The sequence below is a fragment of the Nilaparvata lugens genome, chromosome 5, assembly GCF_014356525.2.
Source record: "Nilaparvata lugens isolate BPH chromosome 5, ASM1435652v1, whole genome shotgun sequence".
Lineage (NCBI taxonomy): Eukaryota > Metazoa > Arthropoda > Insecta > Hemiptera > Delphacidae > Nilaparvata > Nilaparvata lugens.
Window position 1 is genome coordinate 66,645,835 of NC_052508.1, and position 26,240 is coordinate 66,672,074.

The 26,240-nt window shown below is 33.6% G+C and overlaps 2 protein-coding genes across 2 annotated transcripts in view; one reads left to right on the plus strand and one right to left on the minus strand.

Moving 5' to 3' along the window:
• LOC111049556 (probable ATP-dependent RNA helicase DDX28) overlaps positions 1–10,134 on the plus strand; it is a 30,751-nt gene extending 20,617 nt beyond the window's left edge. Inside the window, 4 exon segments of the mRNA XM_039429110.1 lie at positions 1,965–2,148; positions 7,850–7,937; positions 7,940–8,001; positions 10,016–10,134. Coding sequence (XP_039285044.1) covers positions 1,965–2,148; positions 7,850–7,937; positions 7,940–8,001; positions 10,016–10,108 — 427 coding nt within the window. The 3' untranslated portion in view covers positions 10,109–10,134.
• Positions 10,135–19,729: 9,595 nt separating this feature from the next.
• LOC111049554 lies at positions 19,730–24,694 on the minus strand. The gene is made up of 3 exons (XM_039429118.1): positions 24,502–24,694; positions 22,658–22,789; positions 19,730–20,622 (listed from the first exon to the last, which is right to left on the minus strand). The coding sequence occupies exons 1-3, from the start codon at positions 24,561–24,563 to the stop codon at positions 20,505–20,507; spliced, it is 312 nt and encodes a 103-aa protein (XP_039285052.1). The 5' UTR covers positions 24,564–24,694; the 3' UTR covers positions 19,730–20,504.
• Between the last annotated feature and the right edge of the window lie 1,546 nt (positions 24,695–26,240).

A 26,240-nucleotide genomic window follows, 5' to 3' on the forward strand; every position in this document is an offset into this window, starting at 1 on the left:
TAGAGGTTTTGTCCAAAAGCAAATGTATCTACTGAAATTTCGAATTCACAGATCAGTTGATATTGATCTACTATAGTTCCTGCAAACATTAGTTTACAGCACAGGGCTTTATGGTCAATGTTATTTCAATAAAACAATAGCAGCACACTGTTGCCGTTTTTATGCTGATTCTATCAAAAAGACCAACGATCTCTCTTTTTCGCACTTTCTCTCACACAATTAGCTCACAGTCTCTCTGGATCCTGTGAAATCTGGTAGCACTGTACGCCATTAAGAGAAATGCTGCAAACTAAGGTGTGCCGTCCACTGGAACCGATTTCGTCCGAACTAGCATCGGCCAAAAACTACCGAACTCTTCCGAACGATCCCCGAACAAAAAAAGGAATAGATAGATGCTCGTCCATTGCAACAGGCCGTGCACGACCGTCTCCGGCCGATCAATTTTTCGATCCAAATTGAATGGGATTTTCCGGCTCTATCCGGCGGAACTAGCTAGTGGAGTTGAGACAACAACTAGTGTTCCTAACCTAAAATTGTTTCACAGTGTTTTTGTTTTTTGCAGTTGTTCTGTTTTATAAAGTTGTAACTATGGACTATGAAAAGTTGACAAGTTTGATTCAAGAGCATATTCCATTGTGGGATATGCAAGACAAAGATATCATCGTTGTGATGTTCAAAGGAATCTGTGAACAAAGATTGCTTAATAATGAATAACTAATTTAGTGATATTTGTTGAAGGTAATATCATTGTAACTAGTAGTTCTGTGAACAGTAGACCTCACGCAGTATTCTCATCCACAAGTACCTGATTGAAACTATAGACCTCATGGAAATACAGCAATAGACTGGCTTCTCCACACATCTGTGTAATCACTCGTCAGCTGATTTATGATGGATAATTCTATAATAGTCTGATTTTTACTCTAATATTGGCGTATGAAGGAGGCTCCCTTTTCCTTTTATATTATCCTTGAAATGCAAAATTTCAAAAAACCTTGTATATACGTCGACGCACAATTAAAAAAGGAACATACCTGTCAAATTTCATGTAAATCTATTACCGCGTTTCGCCGTAAATGCGCAACGTTTAAACATTTAAACATTTAAACATTTAAACATTTAAACATTTAAACATTTAAACATTTAAACATTTAAACATTTAAACATTTAAACATTTAAACATTTAAACATTTAAACATTTAAACATTTAAACATTTAAACATTTAAACATTTAAACATTTAAACATTTAAACATTTAAACATTTAACATTTAAACATTTAAACATTTAAACATTTAAACATTTAACATTTAAACATTAAACATTTAAACATTTAAATATTTAAACATTTAACATTTAAACATTTAACATTTAAACATTCAAACATTCAAACATTAAACATTTAAACATTTAAACATTTAAACATTTAAACATTAAACATTTAAACATTTAAACATTAAACATTTACACATTTAAACATTTAAACATTTAAACATTTAAACATTTAAACATTTAAACATTTAAACATTTACACATTTAAACAGTTAAACAGTTAAACAGTTAAACATTTAAACTTTTAAACATATTTAAACATTTAAACATTTAAACATTGAGAGAAATTCCAAACCGTCGACTTGAATCTTAGACCTCACTTCGCTCGGTCAATGAATAACTAATTTAGTGGATATTTGTTTATTCAGTTTTTAAAATCTCAATATAATAATTGTTTATGAAAAATTTTGGTGGCTATGATAGTAGTTAATTCAATAATTGACAACTAGACTGACATAAAAGGATCGGTTGAATACGGTTCCAGTGGACGGTTACCCTAAGGGTTGCACAGGCTATAGATAGATTCAGGAGAGCAACAGTTCTGGATTAATTTTGTTGTTTCTCTTCAAACATTGTTTTGGTTTTGTGAATTTGTATAACTTTAATGACTGTGTTATTTTTGTGATGTTGCAGTAACAAAACGCCGACCTGTGATTGGTGCTCGATGTTCTTGAATGAGAATGGAGTGAAGTGTGTGAACCTGAATGGCAACATGCCCTACGAAGTGAGACTGGGCAAGTTTGAGGAGTTCCAGTCTGGTGAATATGACGTCATCTCGTCCACTGATATTGGGTCTCGCGGCCTGGATACTGTCAGGGTGAGTTACTATTCTAGAGCGGCTATTGCCCAGGTTTCACAAAGCTCGGTTAAGGTTGTGCATTCAATATTTTTTTTTCTTTTTCTAATCCATTGGACAGGTTCTTAGGACATAATTTATGCAATTGAAATATTTTCATCAGCTTCTGTTAGCTAACAATAGGGCTTCAAAAGTCACTTTCTTGAGGCAGAAGGTACACATACCCTAAAAAAACTACTGGTCAGAAAAATATGCAAGTCTCCTCTTCAATATAGCAAAAATTATGTCAACTTTGTTTTTAAAATCTGAAAAAATTAAATTTTTATGCATTCTAAACTCCTTTTTCACATTTAATGTTCGTTCCATAGACTTCAAATTCAAAGCAACTTGTAGCGCTGTTCTTTATGAATAAAGTTGATGCTTTAACTTCTTTTATAGACACAATAATAGCCGCTGGTATGTGTACCTTTAAAGCACGGTTTTACGCCTGCTATGCTCGGGCAGCAAGTGAATAGTACAGCTGGAGCGATCTAGCGGAATTAGTTTGTCCCTAGAGCTAAGCGCTCGACGTTAAGATATTTGAACATGATCAAATCAGGTACGATTTACAACGAGTGCACTGGAACTTACGATTTCTATGGCGATAGTTACTATCGATAATTCCAGTGTATACTTGTAATGTTGCATCTAAATGTTGGCCCAATGATGGACAATGTTGACCAGGGCCAGTGTGTGGATGGGTGGTTTGCCAACGCTGGTCTTCATTGGGCACTGGTCACATTGCAGGGTGGGCCAGCTCACTGGGCCAACGGCTGGGTAAAACGTACAGTAGTCGTCCTGTAGCTTTGCCTACGCGACCTTGAACCGGCAGATAGGCAAGGTACCCCTCGCGGGGTGATACGCATGCCGTTGCACTGTATTTGTTTCAGTCTCTAGCGAACTGTCTGCTCGATACTTGTATACGTGCGCATATTTCGTTAGCGTGTGGATATTTTCAAAGTCCCTATTAAAACGCGTTTTTGCGTGTGCGATTGTTTTACTTCTTTTTTTCAGGAGCCGGTAGTGATTACTATTTTTCAGGTAGTGGATAATATTTTTCAAGTGTAGCTGTGTAGCCTACTATGGCCGAAATTCAGACTAAAATTGGTGGTAAAGTGCTGCATTCTCAAACAAGGGAAGTTATAAATAATGTGTATTCATTCATGCGAAAAGAAGGCGAGAAACAGACTTTGTCTATCCCTTTATCAAAAGTTAAGGAACGAACAGCTAGTGCAACCGGTGTATCCAGTCGTACAGTTTACAACATTAACAGGGAATATCAGAATCTAAGAAAAACTTCAAATGAAACAGAGATGAATAGGTCATTTAGCACACCAAATAAGAAAATGAATAGAGTCAAACCTGTCACTGATCTGGATGATTTCGATCAATGCGTTGTTCGTCGATTGGTTCACGAATTTCATGTCAAAGAAAAACGGTTTCCCACTGTTGAGTTGATCAGAAGGGCTATGGTTGAAAAAATAGGTTTCAAAGGAAAAGAGAAGAGTGTAAGAAAAATTTTGAGAGGTCTTGGCTTTCGTTGGAAGAAAATAGAGAATAATAGGAAATTTCTGATAGAACGCATTGAAATTCGCGAAAAAAGGATTTCCTACCTACATGCCATCAGAAAATTCAGAGAGGAGAATCGTCCAATTATTTATATGGATGAAACTTACGTTCTTTCTTCACATGTAGCTGCGAAAACATGGACCGATGGGGATAGTGATTTGACTAGGACAATTTCCAAAGGACAGAGGTTGATTATTATTCATGCTGGGGAGAAAGTGGTTTCGTAAAAAATGCATGCATCATGTGGAAAGCTGGACAAAGCTCTGGGGATTACCACGAACAAATGAATAGGGAGAACTACATGAGATGGATAGAGGAAAGATTAATACCTAACATTGAACCAAGAACAGTTTTAGTAGTTGACAATGCTCCGTATCACAATATACAGTGCGATAAAGCTCCCACGTCTAATTCTAAAAAAGCTGAAATGCAACAATGGTTGGAGAGGAAATGTGTACAATACTCATCTACGATGCTTAGGCCCCAATTGTACAAATTAATCAAGGAGGTGAAAGGTAAAATAAGAATTTTTGATTGATGAAGTGTTAGGTCGTCATGGTCATACAGTTCGAAGCTTACCTCCGTATCATCCTGATTTAAATCCGATTGAACTGATATGGGCAGAGGTGAAAAATCATGTTGCTACGCATAATGTGTCTTCTAATTTCAAAGATGTTGAAAAACTGTGTTTGGAAAAGTTTTCGTCTATGGACAGCAGTGATTGGATTCCAAAGTGCAAGCATGTCGAATAAATTGAAGAAGAATATTTGAAGCAAGACGTGATAGTGGACGGGATGATGGATTATTTTGTGATTCAAGCTAGTGATTCGGAAACGTCTGGCAGCGATGAAGACAGTGATACTTCGTTATCTGGTCTGGAGGAGTTGGATTGAGCTAGGATAATTCATTTCATACGATCCTTGAATCATTCAAATAATTTATGTTTTCAATTATTCATAAATTAATTAAATACATCAATTATATTCATTCAATTATTATTTAATAGTTTGACTGAATTGTTTCCGATAAACTATTTTATGATTATTACTCTTATTGACTGTTCTATCAATAGCTGAACCATCAGTCTGCTGTACAGATACGACAGTTGTAGCCTAGTAACGACAGTTGAGTTGGTATATTGTAAGCCTCGCAAGCGCATATGCGCCGGCTCAGCCTAATAGATATACGCGTAACTTAAACGCTCTGCAGAATCTCAGCGGAAAGACCTAGTTACATGATTTTTTCTTTAAAAATAAATTCAATTAATTCTCTACATTTCATACGCGATATGTATACACAAAAAATCAAAAACAAAAATTTTTCTCGATACGTAACTTTTTCATGACATGGAAATTTGAAGTTGTAAATTTTTCGACTTATACACCTCGTTCACACTGAATCGTTGCTCGAATTTGAACTTTATTGACATTATTGGTATCCTCCAACAATTCTCATGATATTGCGGAAATTTCATTGATTTCTGATGACTAGTTCGAGAGTAACTGTTTTGGTAATGAAATGGGAACATTATTTTCAAGTCAAGTCAAATTCTTATTAAATTCCATTTATCTTCGGAATGAGTGAATTTACGTCAAAAGTTCAAAGGACAAAAAAGATGCGTCATGTTTAGTTTCATGGTATTTGATTGATTTTGGAGCAAAATTAGAACATTTTTTAAAATGGTCAATGTTTTTGAACGGTCTGTATCGACTTCTCGTGGCCCTCCGCCGATAGGCAAAGCTACAGGACGGGGACTGTACCCAGCTTGACAATGTTCAAATACTCGAGTTTGGTGAAACCAGGCATTAATGTTCTATTTTCAAATCGATTTGTATAAGCATGATGGAAGAATGTTTCATTTCCTATCTCATAGATGTTCAGCAAATTTAAATCTTCAAAGTCCAATTTTATATAATTACAAATATCAGCAATTTATGCATTTTTGTGAAATAAATCAATATACTGGTGGCGTACCTCACCTTTATAATATCGACATTCATCATCAGGTTAATGGATTGAGGGTAGATCATCTGATAACGAAAAACTAATGTTATTGGGCCATATGAATAAAGTTGAGCATTTGCTTATACTTCTAAAATATGGAGCATTTGCTTCATTTTCTATACCTTTTGCTCATGCTCATCAAAAAAATAGTTTGAGCATTTGCTCAAGAGTAAAAGCTTATACTCAAAACTGTATGAATAAACTAGAGTATTTGCTCAACTTTTGAAGCAAAAGCTTAAAAAAGGTGAGTCTAGTCTAGAGCAGCTTATCACCTTTTGCTCATAGTAAAATGGCTCAACTAATTCGTATGAGGAAGAGGAAACTATACCAGATACGATCACAACCAATATTTGAGAACTATAAAACTCTTTCTAGATTCAACCATGATATATATCACCATTATCCTTACAAAAGAATAAATACAAAAGATAGCTTCCTGAAATCAAGAAAGCCATCACAAAATAGGAAATAGGCATTTAAGAAGATGAGAGTGTAGACGATTATAAGAAGGCTGGCTATTGATATTATAAGAATATGCTGAAGATTATTATAGAGATGACATTTTTTCACTCTATTATTTCAAAATTCTAAACTCAACTTACCTAAAACTCTATTCATAAATAGAAAACAGAGCAGACGACGCAAACACAAGCGATGCCCCCTACTTGCATATTTAGCGCTTCCGTGAGCTATAAAAACAAAGTAAGGCTACAAAAGCGAATCAGCTGATGAAAATCTTTAAAATACGTCAGCATTTGCTCCAGAGTTCAGGAGCATAAGGTAAGAGTATAAGGTTAATCTTATTCATATAAAAATGAGCAAATGCTTTTGCTTCTACCTTTTGCTCATGAGCAAAACCTTATGCTCAATGCTCTTGCTCATGAGCATTTGCTCTGGTTTCATTCATAAGGGCCATTGTCTGTTCAAACTCTGCTGATTTAAATAGATAAAAGACAATCATTATATTTATTCTTATTGCAATTCAAATTGCATTTAATCTCCAAATTGTTCTATAATTCTCTAGATCACATTTTGTAAAACTCATTGAATAGTTAATAATATTGCTATTTTATACGGCGAGGCACAACATCTGAAAGGATCTCTCTGCCAATAAAAGCCATAAGAATAAATAAATAATAATTGTAATTTTATAATTGATTTAATGTACAAGAGACCATTTTTATTATAATCTTGATAGATGGATAAACAAATTAATCCAATTGATCAACTCGATACAGTGTCGCTTTCTGTTGTAACTGATAAGCTCCCTTACTTTACAATGGAACTCTGCGAAACTTGAATAGATGTAGAATTATCACGCCCAGCGATGTATATTTTGAAGTTAACATACAATTTATCTTTTTTTTCTGGAGCATTCGGTATGACCAGCTTCAGTAATGGGGCTCCTGTCCTCCGGCATAATAATGTATTTTTGTTCTGTTGAAGTTGGAACTTAGTTTCAAAGTGAATATTTTAATATACTTTATCTGATAAATTCAAAATTGTAGTAGATACCGTACATTTTTTGGACTCAAAATTGTGTGCGTATTAAGCTATTTAAGTTACGTAAGTAACATAACCTTTAGACTTTGTATTCCAAATTAAGTTTTGATGCAGCTTTGGGCAAATGCCTTTTGTTTTTACCTGGATTGTATTTGCATATGAATAAAATAAATAAAATATACTTACTTTTGATATGTGGAATGAATAAGTAGGAGCTTCAACAGAGTTATGACAGAGTGTTTCATCATGGAAAACAACGTCAATTTGCTTCCCTGTTTAATTAATTTTTGTTTTAGCCCAGTTGGTAGCATGTACTATGGAAATTTAAGATTTAATTCTCAAGTTTTAGATAAGATTCAATCTATTTGCAAGTGGTAGAGTACTATCCCACTCTTCTGAAAACTAGTACTCTACCTTGAATCTACTCTACCATGAACGTATTCATTGGGAGATGTCACGATATAGTACTTGCCCAGGTAACTCTACCACTCACTCTACTAATTAAAACCAGGCTATACTACTAAAAGTGTATCAATAGATTTAACTCTCAAGTTTTAGATAAGATTCAATCTATTGCACAGATTTAATTTACTTGTTAATTTTGCAGGTGAAGCATGTTATCAATTACGACTTTCCCCACTATATGGCCGACTACATCCATAGATGCGGCAGAACGGGACGACTTGGCGAGGAAGGCTGTATATGGTAACGAATTTTGTCACATCAGCTGATGAAATCGAAGTAGTGAAACAAATTGAAGTAAGTACACAACTCTACAATTTACGTTTCAAAATCAATCACTTCGATATTTAATAAATAATTTCTCCATTGCAGTTGCAAATGAGTACATCAGATGCATTACATCGTGTCAAGTTGAAAAATTAAGCCTGGTTTTCACTAGTAGAGCTGGTGGTCGAATAACTGGCATACTAACTCTACTGAGCTAACTCTAGTCTACCATAGAGAAACAATAACATAAGTAGATATCCCATGGTATAGGGCGTTTATGTCGCAACTTTTACTGTTATCTCAAGCCGATAGTTCATGTAATTCTTTCCCGTGAAGCTGTGTGACACTGGTAGTCTCTCATATTGTGCCGTTCATACACTCTCACCCCAACAAAACAGTAAAATTCGACAATAATCAACAGTAATCGGCTTGAGATAACAGTAAAAGTACAGCATAGTATTTGTAGAGTAGAGTGAGAAGCGGTGGTGAGGTAAGGCAAGTGGTAGAGTACTATCCCACGGTGCTCTCCCACTCTACTCTACTAAAAACTAGTAATCTACTATGAATCTACTCTACCACGAACGTTTTCATTGGGAGAGCTCACAAGATAGTTAATACTTGCTCAGGTAACTCTACCACTAACCCTATTAATGAAAACCAGGCTATAGTACTAAAAGTGTATCAATAATTATATATATGTTCTCGAGAATATCATCAATCCGAAACTAAAAAGTTCCGGCTAATTTTCTTATCATAAAATATCAAGTTTCAATCAATAACTACAGCAATGTAGAAAACTACATCATCAATCTTTTATCAAAGACATCTTGTCAGCATGCAGTTAGTATTGATTTCTAATTGACTATATTACATATTTTTTTGTATTTGTTATGAAAAGCAAAGTATTATGTACGTTGAAGGTTCTAAAATTTGTGAATTTTCTATAATATCTTGACTAAGAAGACTTGAAATTGTTTAGTTTTGTTGGTATTTTTATTGCCCACATGTGATCCATGATGGAGTGATCCGTGGTCTAGTGGATAGAGTGCTTGCGTAGCAGCATAGAGATCCCGGGGTCAAACCCTCTCATTAGCAAAAGTTTTTTAACGAGATCACTCCCGTGTTATCGGATGGTCACGTTAAATTGTCGGTCCCGGCTGAAGTATGACAGTCGTAAGACCCCCTTGACATCTTAAATTATATATTCAGGCGGTGGGACCTTCCCGCAAGGGACTCCCCACCAACAAAAACCATACTAATTTACTTTTTTCCACATGTGATGTGATTTGTACATGTTATGATGATATTTTTGTAATGATCAGCTATTAGTTGAACAAATTGAAAGTTTAATCATAACATAATCTATAGTGAGGTCCACGTTATAATGTCAGTGTTTGATTAGCAATGGTATTGCTTTCCTTGCCTATCATTCAACAAAGAGGATAGCGCTATCGCTTTCTCACTTTGCTCTGTTGCCAGATTGTCTTTTAACAATGTAGAATCAATAATTAATCAACGAAATATTTCATCTCAATTATGAAAATTCATTATGAAATTATTGAAAAATATAATTCCTTGTTTAATAAAATTGATTATTTTAAACTGGAATTAACAGTTGATATTACATCAATAAACCTGTATTAGCTACTGTCTATAGATGGCATTGACAAGACAGAGGATCGGCACTGGAATTAACAGTTGATATTACATCAATAAACCTGTATTAGCTACTGTCTATAGATGGCATTGACAAGACAGAGGATCGGCAACGTTGTTCTCCCAACTTTCTCCACTGCCATTATAACGTGGACCTCACTATAGTTTCTAGTCTACTAATCATTATAGTTAGAATATGATATAGAATGAACGATTTTAGAGTGATAACCTTTTCATCTATCCATATGAAGTCAAGAAGAGGGGTTTAATTTTATAAATCAATCCTACATTGAAGAAATTATTCATGAACTTCTTCCTTAGTTTCAATTTTGAAGCTTTTGAATTTTTCTTCCACCAATTCAATTTTAATTATTGTATATGTTTACAGATGGCTGTACGCAAATACACATCACTGCCCGATGTCACCGGAAACATAAGTAGATTAATATCAAAAAAGTATATGAACAATGAAGGCTTCTAAATAAATTGCTTCTTTTAGTAAAATAATGGAGTTAAGTTGATTCAATGATTTTTGTGGATCCCATCCCATGTCATTTCATTTCTATTTCAAGAAGCGTTAGAATCAATGACGGAAGAATTCTAAAGGCCCAATTCCTAAGCGACGTCTGTAGCCGCGCTGTATAAACTGATATTGTAGGTATTATATAGACTACAATAATACAGTAATAGAATACTGTCGTCGGTAGGCTAGAGTCGTATAGTCGTCGCTTAGGAATTGGACCTCAAGAAACTGGATTTTGGACGATTGTAGCATTCGAGATGAGTATTTAAATGATACTAATTGACTTGATGCTCAGTAATTACTACAAAGTGTACAATAAAAAAATCAAGTGTGAGTTATTCACTGAAACATGAAATCTTTCCTCCATTCACAGATCAGAGAAATCACTCATCTTCCAATGCTTATAACTGAAGAATAGGAGTGAATTTGGCCAATGTGATGACATATTATTGTTCCTCTCGTCAAGTACTATCATTCCTCAGAGTTAGAGCGTTTTTAATTTTTGACCATTTTTGCAAATATCATGATGTTTTTTTTATTCATGGATTTCATGAAAAATGCAAATCTCCCAGATTTGGTTGATATTCGGGCTATGGATAGAGGTTGACCTAACAAGTGTTGTGCTATAATATGAGACGTTTCGCTACAATACAGGGTGAGTTATACACTGAAATATAGAATCTTACCTCTACTCACAGATCAGGCATTTTTCCTCCGTAAACCTAGCGCCGCAGTGCAGGATGGTTTCTTAAAGCTTGGCGTTGTTGTCATTCGAGATGGGTGTCTGGCTTGGAAGTGTTTCGGCCGCATTGCAGGATGGCTGTTAACGGTTGCCGGAAGATCAACAGCTGGATTTTTTTCGTTATTTTTCGTGATAGAGAAATTCTGATTGCAGATTCGTTCTCAGCGACCCCAAGTTTAGCCTAAAGGCTCAGAATGTCAACAATGTTTATGAATAATTGAAAATCATCATGAAAAGTCATGTACTACCAAGTATGGTAGTACACCACATTTCTGGTAACTTTTTACTGGTGACTGGAGTTATTATTGACACACAAAAATCAAAATAATCGTGAGAAAGAAAACTGCTGATGAATGCGAATAAGACCGCCACTCCATTGTTCTATTTTCTCGGCTGCTTGGCTGAGCCTGGCTGGAAGGATCAAATAACGGACTGGTTTGATCTTTACCTAGCGCCGCAGTGCAGGATGGTTTCTTACAGCTTGGCGTTGTCATTCGAGATGGGTGTCTGGCTTGGAAGTGTTTCGGCCGCATTACAGGATGACTGTTAACGGTTGCCGGAAGATCAACAGCTGGATTTTTTTCGTTATTTTTCGTGATAGAGAAATTCTGATTGCAGATTCGTTCTCAGCGACCCCCAGTTTAGTCTAAAGGCTCAGAATGTCAACAATGTTTTTAAATAATTAAAAATCATCATGAAAAGTCATTAAAATGGTAGTACACCACGTTTCTGGGAACTTTTTACTGGTGACTGGAGTTTTTATGACACACAAAAATCAAAATAATCGTGAGAAAGAAAACTGCTGATGAACGCGAATAAGACTGCCACTCCATTGTTCTATTGTCTCGGCTGCTTGGCTGAGCCTGGCTGGAGGGATCAAATAACCGACTGGTTTGATCTTTCGTCTGTCCGCTAGGCGGAACTACGCCGACCATTTCTGGGTGGAAGATGTTACTGCGGCCGCTCGCATTCCCACCAACGCTGCTATTATTTGCTGTCTCAGCGCCTAGTCCGATTCAGCCAAGCCACCAGCCTGTACTGCGGAGCTAGGTTAAGGGGAGGTGGAGCAATATTGCTCAGTATTGGAAGCCAATTCACAAGAGTAGACTTAATACACCCAGTAATCATTCTCATAGCCATGTTGAGCTGTGCATCAATTTTCTTAGTGTATGGGCTATTGATCCACACAGGTGCACAGTATTCTGCTACAGAATAAACAAGAGACAGAGTGGATCACCGCAGGGTATGGGCTGAGGCAACCCAAGTAGAACCACACAATTTTTGAATGATGTTATTGCGGGTTTGAATTTTCTTTGAGGTGGTCTCCAGGTGTTTTTTGAAAGACAGTGTTCTATACAGTGTAATACCTAGATACTTGGGGAAATTTTGATGCTAGAGAAGTACATTATTGCGAGATGGTGCGACATTTCAATCATTTCATACAAGTGTACATTAATAAAACAATATTGTAACTTGAAGTAACCTTTATTATAGGCTAATAAAGGGTACTTCAAGTTTCAATATTGTTTTATTAATTTGTAAAAGTAGCCCATTCAAGTGGAGTGTTTTTATAAGTGCATATTATTATGCATATAACTGGAAATATTAAAATTGAATTAACAACCCAACTATGCTGTCAGACTGAATATATCCAGTCATATGGGCTTGGAGGATTTGGCAACACGGATATATTTTCAAAGTATCAACTAGTTTCATTCAGAGTTAAGCTGCGTTTACACCAAAGCTGTTAACAAAATGTTTATTCTTCTGTCCTTATAGATTCTATTAGATTAAACGGAACTTGACAAACACAAATGCACATCAGTGTTTGCTAAGTTATGTTCAATCTAATAGAATTTATAAGTACGGAAAAATAAACATTTTGTTGACAACTTTGGTGTAAACGCAGCTTTACCTTATAGGTATACTAATATGAAAAAAAGAGCTCCATTCTGGAAGTTCGATGTACATTAACATTATAAATTTCACGTAATATAGGTTGAATATTCATTATAGTTTGCAGTGTCCAGACCGGGAATGGGCATACTTTTTGGACAGTTTCACTCGACAAATTTCCCTCTGCTATTTATTTCTTCGGTCAATATTTGCAGTAGCACAAGTCCCCAGTTCTATTCATATAGCTTCCATTAGATATTCTAATTGATTATTTTTATTCATAATATCTATGAATTAGATATTCTAATTGATTATTTATTCATAATATCTATGAATTTCGAATAAATCATAATAATTTAATCTGTAGCCTACTAGTGATGAAAAATCACAGTGGGCTAACTCATCTACTCTTAAATTAAAGAATATTTTTCAAGTTTAGCCTATCCTTTCCCAATTGGTAAATTAGAATCTTAAATTATTTAACTTTGTTGTAGTTTAGTCACTGTGTCTAAATAAAGACTGATGAAGCTCCTCCCCAGGAGTTGAATTTATACCTCATTTTGCCAAAGAAAAGTAAGTGTATCAAATATTTACAAATGTAAAGTGTCTAAGCTACAACGAATTCATCATACAGAGTGGGTGAAAAGTCCGAGAACGGCTTAATATCTCATACACAGAGGTAATTTGACGGTGGGTGTGATTGGGGATTCTGCTCAAATTGAAAAAAAATCTGGTGTGGCGCACTCACACAACTTTCCTCGCCGTTATGAAAATTCATCACCTGAAGCTAGTGTTCACGCGCATCTCAAGTCTACTATTGAAAGATCCAAGACAGCTGGTGACAAGACAATAACACTGAAGACACACGAAGTCTGCTATCTCTTCATAGTGAATGATTCAAATAGAATCAACAGTTTGCAATTGAAATACGGTAATAACATTTTCTCGAATTTCGAGCGTATTTTCAATTTTAGGTGAAAATGTTACTGATTATTAATTGTAGAGATTCTCATGCTTAATCTTCTCCACTTGAAATTTTTTGTTAAAATTGTATCTGAAGCCTGATAATTAAGAATCTAAAATCAAACTTTGCATAGATGGGGCGGAGCTCCTAAACTTTTTACAGATATGAGACTTGTGGCAGTCGATAGAGCTTATCAATGAATATTTTAGGTATAAATTTGATCAAAATCGTTGGAGCCGTTTTTGAGAAAATTGCGAAAAATCCTGTTTTTGACATAATTTTCGCCATTTTAGCCGCCATCTTTAATTGAATTTGATCGAAATTGTTCGTGTCGGATCCTTATAGGGGAAGGACCTTAAGTTCCAAATTTCAAGTCATTCCGTTTTTTGGGAGATGAGATATCGTGTACACAGACGCACATACACTCATATACACACACACACATACAGACCAATACCCAAAAACCACTTTTTTGGACTCAGGGGACCTTGAAACATATAGAAATTTAGAAATTGGGGTACCTTAATTTTTTTCGGAAAGCAATACTTTCCTTACCTATGGTAATAGGGCAAGGAAAGTAAAAACTACTTTACAATGACTTTAAAAATCTGCTCATTAGAGTGTTTCATTATGGAGAGGTATAGTGTTTCATTATGGAAAGCAATATAAACTTAAATTATTGGTGTTCCGAGCTTCAATTTAAAATTGAATGTCAATCATGTCGTTAAGCCATTTTACATTGAACAATACTATTTATTCCGTGCTTGAACAATAATACAGTATTTCAAATCTTCAAATTCTTCTTACTTCTAAGCTAAAACTATGACATTAATAATACTCATTTTATTTATATAATAATATAGTCTTAATATTCCATTAATGCTATGGTAACAGCTAATATAAAACATTGATACTCAACATGGAATAGTAACATATATGTTACAATATTTCTATATGAAACGAGAAAATTAATAATAATTTTATAAATGCATAATTTGTGATGATTTAAAAATAAGTTACAGCACAGTAGATGATGCAAATGTTGAAAGTGATATAAACAAAACTTGAAACATTTTAAACTCCTTAATCTACAAATTAAAGAAAGTTACATTCTAGTTTATACATTTTCTTATCCTATATTATCTTATATTTCTAATCCTTTAAAAATCTTTACAAATTCACATCATTCATCAAAATTAGAAATCAATCAATCAATCAAAATTTTTATTTGTTATCGAACATATTTCATACAAATAGAGTTGCTATCCATGTATCAGCATTTGGAAACAATATAACATTCAAATAATATATATGACAATATCACTCAACAAGATACAATGTAATACAAAATTAGAAATAATAATAATAAAGTACCTATTCATGATAGGCTACATTGTTCTAGGCGTGTTATGTGATAATCAAAGTTAGTAGATAGTCTTCTTCTACTAATAACGTCGATGTGATATAATATGCATTATTGTAACTCACTCGTATTGATTCCTTATCATAGTATAACTTAAAAAAAAAATCTATTATAAATAAAACTTTCACAATTTTCTTGAAATAATTTTTGATTCTTACTACAGTTTCAGAAATAAAATTTATAATTTATAGTATTCTGGAAATAATGTTTAATTCTGACTATAGTATACCTATTTGAATTGAACCATTTCAGTTTTAAAAAATCGCAAAGTTATTTAAGTCGCTGAATAGTAAATTATTATTGAAAATTTTTACTAAAGCTGAGTTTACACCAAAGTTATTAACAAAATGTTAATAAATTAATCCTTATAGATTCTATTAGATTGAACATATCTTATCATAAACATGATGAACATATGTGTTTGTCAAGTTCCGTTCAATCTAATAGAATCTATAAGGATTCAATTATTAGCATTTTGTTAATAACTTTGGTTTAAACCCAGCTTTAGATATTGAAAATCATATGAATTATTTCGTGATAAGAGTTTTCATACAAATGTATCAGCAATAAATAAATGACGAGGAGAAATTTTACGAATTATTTTAATTGGCGCTTTCTGAATATTTTTACAATCTGCGCTTTGTAAATTGATGTTTTTTGAAGTATTGGAAACTGGAAATTTTGCATTAAATGATCTACAGCCGCTCCCTCTGTTTGTATTTTTCAACCTAAATTCCACACTCATTTATTTTCCCTTTTTCAACATATTTATCTTAATATGCATTCACATCTGCATTTCAAAATAAAAAACAACCATCCATCACAATTATCTTGAAATAAAAATTTGTGATACTCGCTATTTATTTTTTTGAGATTTTTGATTATGACATTGAGTTGACTCAGTTCCAGCTCTGTCTTCTACCATTATGTCTGGGCAGTAATGATATTTTTGAGACGTTTATTAGCTGAATTTCAGTTATTTAGTGGTTAGGTTCGTCTTCCGCGGTTATTTTCAACACAAGAGTGAGAAGTGACTCACTCTTGTAAAGAATGGTCGTAAAAATGGCAATGTGCTCGGTGGTATTGAATAACAAAACCTATAGACTCTATTAATGAAATAGAATTATAGTACCATTTGAAATTAATAAAATAATAGATTAAGAATAAAAATTATAACAGTGTCCACACAATCGTCAGGTTATAAAAATAAATTTCAAATAAACCTGACGATTTTTTTTAACCGGACAATAGTGTGAACACTGAAACTAGTTGTTAAGCTGGGTTTACACCAAAGCTATTAACAAAATGTTAGTAACTTAATCCTTATATATTCTATTAGATTGAACGGAAGTTGACAAACACACATCTTCATCATGTGTATGATAATTTATGTTCAATCTAATATAATCTATAGGCCTAAGGATTGAGTTATTAACATTATGTCTTCATCATGTGTATGATAATTTATGTTCAATCTAATATAATCTATAGGCCTAAGGATTGAGTTATTAACATTTTGTTAATAACTTTGGTCTAATCGCAGCTTTATAATTTGTATTTTTAACCTATTATTTTATCAATTTCAAAGGGTACTATATAATTCTATTTTATAAACAAAAGGAAGTAACCCTGAATTCAAACATTTTAAGAAGGTATAAACTCTAAAATAATCTCCTGTGTAAATTTGAAAGATTTCAACGAGCTCAGAATTAAATAGCTTTCAATTTTATTTTGTTCTTAATTTCAGCTTGTTCTTCTGTGATTGTTCGAATTCATTTCTCCAAATTCTTTACTTCACATCTCATGATATTATCAAATCTATCTAGGCTATATTAAATATACTTATAATAATAAATGAATAAATTAATTAACTAGCTATCTTATATCATTATAAAAATATAAAGCGACTAGATAATAATAGTACTTTACATGAAAAGAATTAAATCAAACTTGAAGTGGAAACCCTTATAGTTTGTCGAATATTTTTCTCACATTCAAACATAGATAAACTCTGTATTTTAGTTGTTATTTGATTTATTATTCACATCTATCAAGAATGATGATTGTGATATTTCAAGAGGTAATAATTAATTTCATTTGTTGTATTTACAATGAACGAGAAATCTCATAATGAAAATCAATATTAAAATCAATCTTATAATGAAATCTTGAAATCAATATGATGAAAGCATATTGATCTAAATCAAAGACTTAAAGATGCAAAGTCTCTCTTCAAAGACTTTAAAGATGCAAAGTCTCTCTTCAAAGTCTTTGATCTGAATAAGGTAGGCCACTGCTTAGTGAGGTCCACGTTATAATGACAGTGGAGGAAGATAGGAAAACTGCGCTGAAAACAGCGTTTATCTGCCTCTATAGAATCTAGCTAATACCGGTATATCTGATGTAATATTAACTGTTAATTCTTGTTTAAAATGATGAGTTATATTTTAATCGGCAAGAAAAAATATTTTTTCAATGATTTAATAATAAATTTTCTTAATCGAAATGAAATATTATTATTATTGTTAATATAATATAAATATAAGTATTGTTAATTAATAATTATATTTTTTCATTGTTGAAAAAACTGGCAACGTTGCGGAGTTAGAAAAGGATAGCGCTATCTGCTTTGTCGAATGATATACATTAGACAAGGATAGCAACACCAATGTTAATCAAATACCGTCAGTATAATGTGGACCTCTCTATTAATTGAGAGAATCGTAATACTTATGTTTACTATTCTCTTTTATGTCCTATCTCACTTACATGCTCTATTTTAACTTCAAATACTAATTATCAGGTCAATTCGTGGTTATTGATCTGATATTGCATATTGACACACATATAGCCTATATTTTGAATATTGATATTGCATATTCTGAACCACATTATTTATTTATTATAGTCATGAATAAATATGTAACACATTCACTACTCCTCGATAATACCATAGAGAAAAAATAGCATAAGTAGATATCCCATGGTATAGGGCGTTTATGTCGCAACTTTTACTGTTATCTCAAGCTGATAGTCCATGTAGTTCTTCCCTGTGAAGCTTTATGACGCTGGTAGTCTCTCATATTGTGCCGTTCATACACTCTTACCCGGTCAAAACAGTATAAATCGACAATAACCGACAGAATCGACTTGAGATAACAGTAAAAGTTGCGACATAAACGCCCTATACCATGGGATATCTACTTACGCTATTGTTTCTCTATGATAATACCTAGTTAGGCTAACAAGAGACGAAGTATCATACACTTATTTTAATTATAAATATTCATTTTGTATCAAATTATTTACAACAGACCTCCATAGCGTAGGCAGTCAGTACTTTTAGTAGCCTATGTATATAGTAGTTTATGTGAATTAGAAAATTGAATTTCACTTGTAAGATTACTAATACATTGTTGAATATAAACATCCAAGCTACATACTTCAGGGTGCGCGAATAGTGAGGAGGTATAGGTCGAGGTCGATAGAGAGGCACCTCAATGTAACAAACATATTTTGTTATGGGGCGCCCCGAGATATACCTCGAGCAGGGGCACCATTTACAGTGGGCAGGGGGGTCCTATGCCGCCCCTTCAAGGATCAGATAAAAATGAAAATGCTAGTCTATCTACTCGAATCCTTAGAATCTCATACTAATTTAATACTTTTTATTTAAACAGCAGTAGTATTATTCCATCTACAGTATCAACAATTCAGCAAAATTTCCTTGAAAGTATGGAAAGAATATATTTTATTTATTTATTTAGTTATTTACATCAATAGAAAAATTACAACAACATATAGAGGCTTACAGCTTTATGCCAAAACAAGACTCATTGAAAATCAATTGTTACACAAACTGAAACTAATTAGTAAGAAAGAAAAAAAAGCAATAAAAAAAGTTTGGAAGAAAGATTATAAATAGGAAATAACACAAGACACAATAGAAAATAGAAAAAAGACTGAAGAAAAAAAAGGCTAATTGAAAAAAGAGAATAGGTAGCAAGCCTATTTTAAGAAGAAGAATTTGAAATTTAAATTTTTATGGTCTGAAAATTGATTAAGCTTAAAATTAATTAATTAATTTTGCTTTGTGTTACAGTTGAAGCTTAAATATAGAATGGGTACAGTTGATCAGGGCACAATAAGGGAGTATGTTATAAATTGCAACGTGAGAATTAGCAATTGCAAGATATCACAGTGAAGGCAAAAGAAAGGACACAATCAGACAATCAAAAATGTATGTACTGAGTTGTTGAGAATTATGGGAACAGCTTAATGTTTCTTTATCCTTCTAACTGATGGAAGTTATTTTCCAATTAGAATATATGATTAATTAATTAGATAAATTTAAAATTATTGTAGTATACATACATTTTTTGGACTCAAAATAGTGTGTGAATTAAGTTAGTATCATTTACATAACCTCTAGACAGTATATTCCAAATTGAGGTTTAAAGCAGTTTTGGGCGAATGCCTGTTGTTTTTACCTGCATTGTATCTATTGTCTATAAATAAATGAAATGAAATGATCCCCAATGAAATCGTGTAAAAGAAAAGTTAATCTGTTTCCATGATTTTTAACAACTCTGCTTCAGTGTATTCCTACTTTTGAGCCTCTCTGAATATCTCTAGTAAATATTTCATGATTTAATCTATAACTACAAATAATATATATGTTTGTATTGATACTTCAACCACATTTGTATAAAACTAGAACAAATGAAGCATATATTAACATCTTCGAATGTAATATCAATGGGTAAAAACCCAGGACCCTCTATCCTTTGGGGGTACGGTATTTCATACACCCCTCTTACCTCCTGGTTTTTGCCCCCCCCTCCATAGGAGTTTGGTGAAATGGTGCCACTGACCTCGAGATAGACCTCTTGATAGGTCGATTCTAGATAGAGGTTTACAGAACGGTTTACCTCGAGCTCCTATAACCATGAGGGTGCCCCATCATGCAACATTTTTGTATTACATTGAGGTACCTCTATCTCAAATTTACTTTTTACCTCTATCTCGAACCTCTACCTCCTCCTGATTCGAGCACCATTAGACTCATCTAGCCTAGGAATTATCTAGCGGGCTCAACATTTCACACTACATTGTTTCATAGTAGTAAGTTTCACACAGAAACAATAATATGTTATCAACTGTCCAATGGTTTATGACAATCTTCAACTGTTGGAAGAAATATCCACATACCGAGGTTGTGATTCATTCTCTAGATGCTCTCAACAATACGACGGCATATGATTTCAAATGTCTGTTGTGAACAGTGCAATCAAATATTGTATTTTAAAGCATCTGTCGGCGTATGACTCTATGTGTATCTTTGCCAAGATCGAAATTTCTCCGTACGTTTTGGACACCTTCCAGACCGCCGCATGTAAACGCCAAAATCACAGGTGGGCTGAAGACACGTCTCCATTTCAATGCATCTGCAACGCATCATAATTGAACGATTTATGAATAAATTAACACAGAAGTTAACGTATAAATTTATAACTAAACTTGTATCGTAATTGGTTTTTGAACTATTTTCAACAATTAATTATTATTATTAAACGAAAATCCAAATTAAATGCTGTAATTCAACCCGAAGACTTCTGCTACTGCAAATATCACAGAAGTTAATTATTATTATTAAACGAAAATCCAAATTAAATGCTGTAATTCACCCCGAAGACTTCTGCTACTGCAAATATCGACAACAGGGTAAACAGCTAGATGGAAATTCGATGAGCGCTACTATTCAAAAATTATTACAGCATTTAATTTGGATTTTCGTTTAATAATAATTAATTCATTAGCATTTGAATAATTGCAATATCTCAGTAATTTCCATCTGTATTTTCAACGACACTATAGTCAAGTTTCTTATATAAAAGTTATTAAAACTAGTACTCAAGTGTGGAGTGCTTTCGGATTTTTAAATTCATTTAGGAATAGCACAATGTTACCTTATTTTTTCCCTCCCTATCATTTTGATGATGTACTTATTGTATGAATCAATACATGATAAAGAAAATCCTTAATGTAATATAGTAGCATTTTCAACACTCCAATTCAATTTTTAGTGTTGAAAATGGATTCAAAACTCCGAATGCGCTCTACTCGCGAGTAGTTGTTAATAACTTCTATTAAAAAAAATGTCGTTGAAAATCGTTCAAAAACAAACTATTAACTAGCAGTTCATCGTTGACAATAATAAAACAGATTAGTATTCAACTAATAAATATTAATGCATAGATCAATAAGCAAGTAACTAGCTAACTTTAAGTATTTAATCAACTTTTCTCTTAATAGCTGTGGAATACGGTACTTATTATATTTCAATTGGCTAAATAATTTTTGGTTGCATCAATTTATTCTAGAATGGTCAAATCTCATTTGAAATTTGATCTGGAGTCCAATGCATCCAGTAGGTCTATCCAGTTTCCAGGTCATGTCTTCAACGGTTATTGGAATATTTCAGAAAATATGCACAGTCCAGTACGGTACCTAGATTTGATGAAACATGCCAGGAATTATTGTAATATCTCAATAAAGATTTGGTAAATATTATTTGGTGATTTCAAAATGCTCTAAAATGGTCAAATCTTATTTGGAGTCCATTTCAACCGGTTTCAAGATCATATCTTCAATGGTTATCGAGATATTCAGAAAATTTATGCACAATTCACTATAGATAATCTTCATGATATATACTTGATTTGTATCTCAGAATATTATCTACAGTATACTGAAAGTGGAACTTTTATTTAAACCCTGATAGTTCAATATTCTACTATTACCGTATAGCCTATATAGGCTACTATTCTACTACCTAGGCTACCTTGTCTACTTCTAAATATTTATTTATTCATACATTGAAAAATACACTATCATTTTCAATTATGAATCATTGGGAAAGGCACAACAGGCTTAAAGTCCAAAACTGTTCATTTCTCAAAATTTAGATAGAAATTGTCCAAAAATAGGTACGGTATTATTATAGGTAATATTATTCAAAATATTATAATGAATTATTAAATAAATATAGTTATCACTCATTCTTACCAGTGCTACTAAAGATTAATTGGTGTTCAAGCAGTTCAACATTTAATGCTAGTCGTCCTACTACAAAAAATCAATCAATCTCTTTGAAGCATTATTGATAAGAATTCGTGTCTTGATATTTTCATTCAAATTTTATAAATTCTAGAAATCTATTTCAATCGCTTTTATAAGAATGTAGGAACTCATCAGGGAAATACTGTATAAAGTTAAAGGCTTATTTCTAATGAGGTTTTAGTAATTTTTTGGAATTTTGTATCATTCTTTTTGACAATAAACTGCCTTTTTTATTGATCTTGAATGAATAGATCTCGCATCTTGATATTTGATTTTCATTCTAATTGGAGCAAGTAGTGAATGGCAAAATTTATAGTTTCAGATCAGTTTTTCTATTTAATTGTTATGTATTTCACTTACAGTCGATCGTTGTGACTGAAATACTCGTTGCCCTTTTTGTATTTGATGCAGTCACGTTGTTTGTCAAAACAGTCGCATGTACACGAACCGTTGGCCAAATGCCGCACTGTATATTCACTGGGACATCGGCAGCTGTCAAACAAAAACAATTGAAATTATTAATGACTGTGGAAAAACAAAAACAATTAAAATCATGAATGATTGTGAGGAAAATAAAAACAATTGGAATTATGAATGATTGTAAGGAAAACAAAAACAATTGGAATTATGAATGACTGTAAGGGAAACAACACAATTGGAATTATGATGACTGTAAGGAAAACAACACAATTATTGGAATTATGAATGACTGTAAGGGAAACAACACAATTGGAATTATGAATGACTGTAAGGGATTTCAACCACGATGTAAGTTTTACACATTGGGATGAGAAGAGTGATGGATGAGAGTTTGACAATGACATTTTTTGAGGCTACATGACTAAAAGTTTGTCAACTTTTTTGAATATTGGTGTGATCATAATTATCTCAGATCTCCACCTCAAATCTCCAGCATCTCCAGATCTCCACCTCAGATCTCCAGCATCTCCAGATCTCCACCTCAGATCTCCAGCATCTCCAGATCTCCACCTCAGATCTCCAGCATCTCCAGATCTCCACCTCAGATCTCCAGCATCTCCAGATCTCTACCTCAGATCTCCAGCATCTCCAGATCTCCACCTCAGATCTCCAGCATCTCTTTATTTCCACCTCAGATCTTTAGCATCTCCAGATCTCCACCTCAGGTCTCCAGCATCTATAGATCTCCACCTCAGATCTTTAGCATCTCCAGCATCTCCAGATCTCTACCTCAGATCTCCAGCATCTCTATTATACAACTCTACTAGTGAATTACTCATATTATACACTCCTCCAAGTGTATTATAATATGCAATAATATTATTGTAATTATTGTATATACTATGTCTTGAAAATATATGAATCAGGATTTATATTGATTTAAGGTATCCTGAATATGAAACAATATATATGAATTAGGTTTATAAAAACAAACTTGAAGTATCCTTTTTTAAAAACATGTTGAACTTTCAAGTTTTTAATAATTTCAATAAAGTAGCCCATACAAATGATGTCATTTTATGAATTGGGTGTATAAGCATAGAGAAGCAATAGCATAAGTAAATATACCATGGTATAGGGCGGGCGTTTATGACGCAACTTTTACCGTTATCTCAAGTCGATTACTATCGATTATTGTAGATTTTTACTGTTTTGTTGGGTTGAGAGTGTATGAACGGCACAATGTGAGAGACTACCAGCGTCACACACAGCTTTTTGGGAAAGAAATACGTGGACTATCGGCTTGAGATAACAGTAAAAGTTGCGACATAAACGCCCTATACCATGGGGTATCTACTTATGCTATTGTTTCTCTATGGTATAAGTTTACAAAAATTAATGCACTGATCATGAATTGGTGGTCATTACTCCTCCAAGTATGGCACATATGTTATCATTGCAATTGTATACTCCATGTCTTGAGAAGTATGTGAATGAGGAGCTATTTATATAGTGAGGTCCACGTTATAATGACAGTATTGATCAACTTCGTTTTGCTATCCTTATCTATCATTCGACTAAGCCGGTGGTACTATCCTTTTCTAGGTCCATAACGATGACAATTATGTTTTTGACGGTGTAGAAATATAATAAATTAATGCAGAGAATCTGCATCGCTATTCTTCTATCTTTATCCACTGACATTATATAACGTGGACCACACTATAGAAGGTATCCTTAATATTGAAAATAATTGATTTGGGGAGTATTAATTTCCAGCTTACATTTTTTCAGCAATGTTAGTCCTGAGATGAGTGTGGCGTTGAAAAGTGGCGTCTCTTGGCATCTCTTCACCGGCGGCGTCCTGGCACTCGCATTCAGTGTGGTTGTAGAATGTCAACTTCTCTACTGAATTCTCCTGACGCCTAGTGCGACCCTGATGGTAGAATGTCACCGTCTGCAACACATCAATACAACAAATTGTGTGAATAAATGAATTGAATTGATATGAAAAAACCAACTTAAAGCATTCGATTTACTGTAGACACGAAAACATAAACATGCATAAGCCTTTGATACTAGTAGTTCTGTGAACAGTAGACCTCGCGCTCAGTAAGTTACATTGACCCGTTATGTTTTCTCAAAAATTAATAAATAATTTATCAATTTAAAATGTCTAGAAAAAATCCTAAATAAACATTGAGCTTTCTGTCCTATCGTACCGTGACGTGTCGTCGCGGAATGTGAGTGTGAGCGCTGTTATCACGTCTGGCTGCCGTCGATACGCCAATCCAATCAACCCATCAGAGAACATTCTGTGTTGTCATGTTAGCGAAAAATCTATGTGTTGAAATTAACAAAATAAACTACCATAATGCTGATTTCCTACAAACTTCATTTCTCACTTTTCATGATTTTAGAAATCAATTTCTTTTCGATAATATTTGTTGCAATTTTAATCATCAGATTAAAAAATAAAAATGTAAAAAAAATGTTTCCATCGATAACGCCAAACTAGAATCAATGCCTCAGCTTATGGAAAGACAAAGTTAGTAGGCAAACTGTCTACTAACGTTGATGGAAAGATACATTTTCAAGATGTTCCATGTTTTTGAGCAGGTAGTATTATAGTCCATTAGACAGCTGATTTATGATGAATTATTCCAAAGTCTGATTTTTACGGTAATATTGGCGTTCAATGGAGACTCCTTTTCCTTTTGTATTATCCTTAAAATGCAAAATTTCGGAAAACCGTATGAATACGTCGACGCGAAATTCAAAAGGAACATACCTGTCAAATTTCATGAAAATCTATTGCTGCGTTTCGCTGTAAATGCGGAACATGAATATTAACAAAAATAGAAATGCAAAAACGTCGACTTGAATCTTAGACCTCACTTCGCTCGGTCAATTAGAAACTTATAATAGCTATTGTGATGAAGAACTTGATTCAGAGAGTATAGAATGTAATGAATACTATACTATAATAGAATAATATTAGTATAGAATTAGAATTACATTCTACACTCTCTCATTGTACTGCGGAATTTTGATTGACTGCTAACAACAGTTATTTGAAAACAATGATAATGTTCTTTTATATGTTTACTTTCTTATCTAAAGACCCCAATTTAGCTTCATCTTTCATTAAACAAACCCCACATCCCCCTGCAAATTCATATTGGCAGGGTCACTAGGTGAATCCTTTGGGGGGCCCAAAAACGCTACCGATAAGGAGAAAAAATAGCGAAACCGAGCCTGGGGAGTGAAGACATCGTCCGATTTATTAAAGCTGGCAGAATTAGGTGGATGGGGCACTTGCTGAGAATGGGTGATGGAAGGATTGCCAATGTGTAATGGAGGGAAAGAATATATAATAGAAGAAGAAAAGGTAGGCCAAGGAGTAGATGGACAGATGACGTGGAGCGGGATTTGAGAACGCTTGGAGTTCGAAACTGGAAAAGGCAGGCAGTCGATTGGGAAAGATGGAGAGGCTTTGTGAGGGAGGCCAAGGGTTGTAGCG

Bases quoted from the DNA above. Each gene is read 5' to 3' on its own strand.
- LOC111049554 (XM_039429118.1), bottom strand. From the start codon at position 24,563: ATGCCAAGAGACGCCACTTTTCAACGCCACACTCATCTCAGGACTAAC. The intron at 22,790-24,501 runs GTAAGCTGGAAA...TTTGTTTGACAG, and splicing joins ACTAACATTGCTGAAAAAAT to CTGCCGATGTCCCAGTGAAT. The intron at 20,623-22,657 runs GTAAGTGAAATA...GATGCGTTGCAG, and splicing joins TTCAGTCACAACGATCGACT to ATGCATTGAAATGGAGACGT.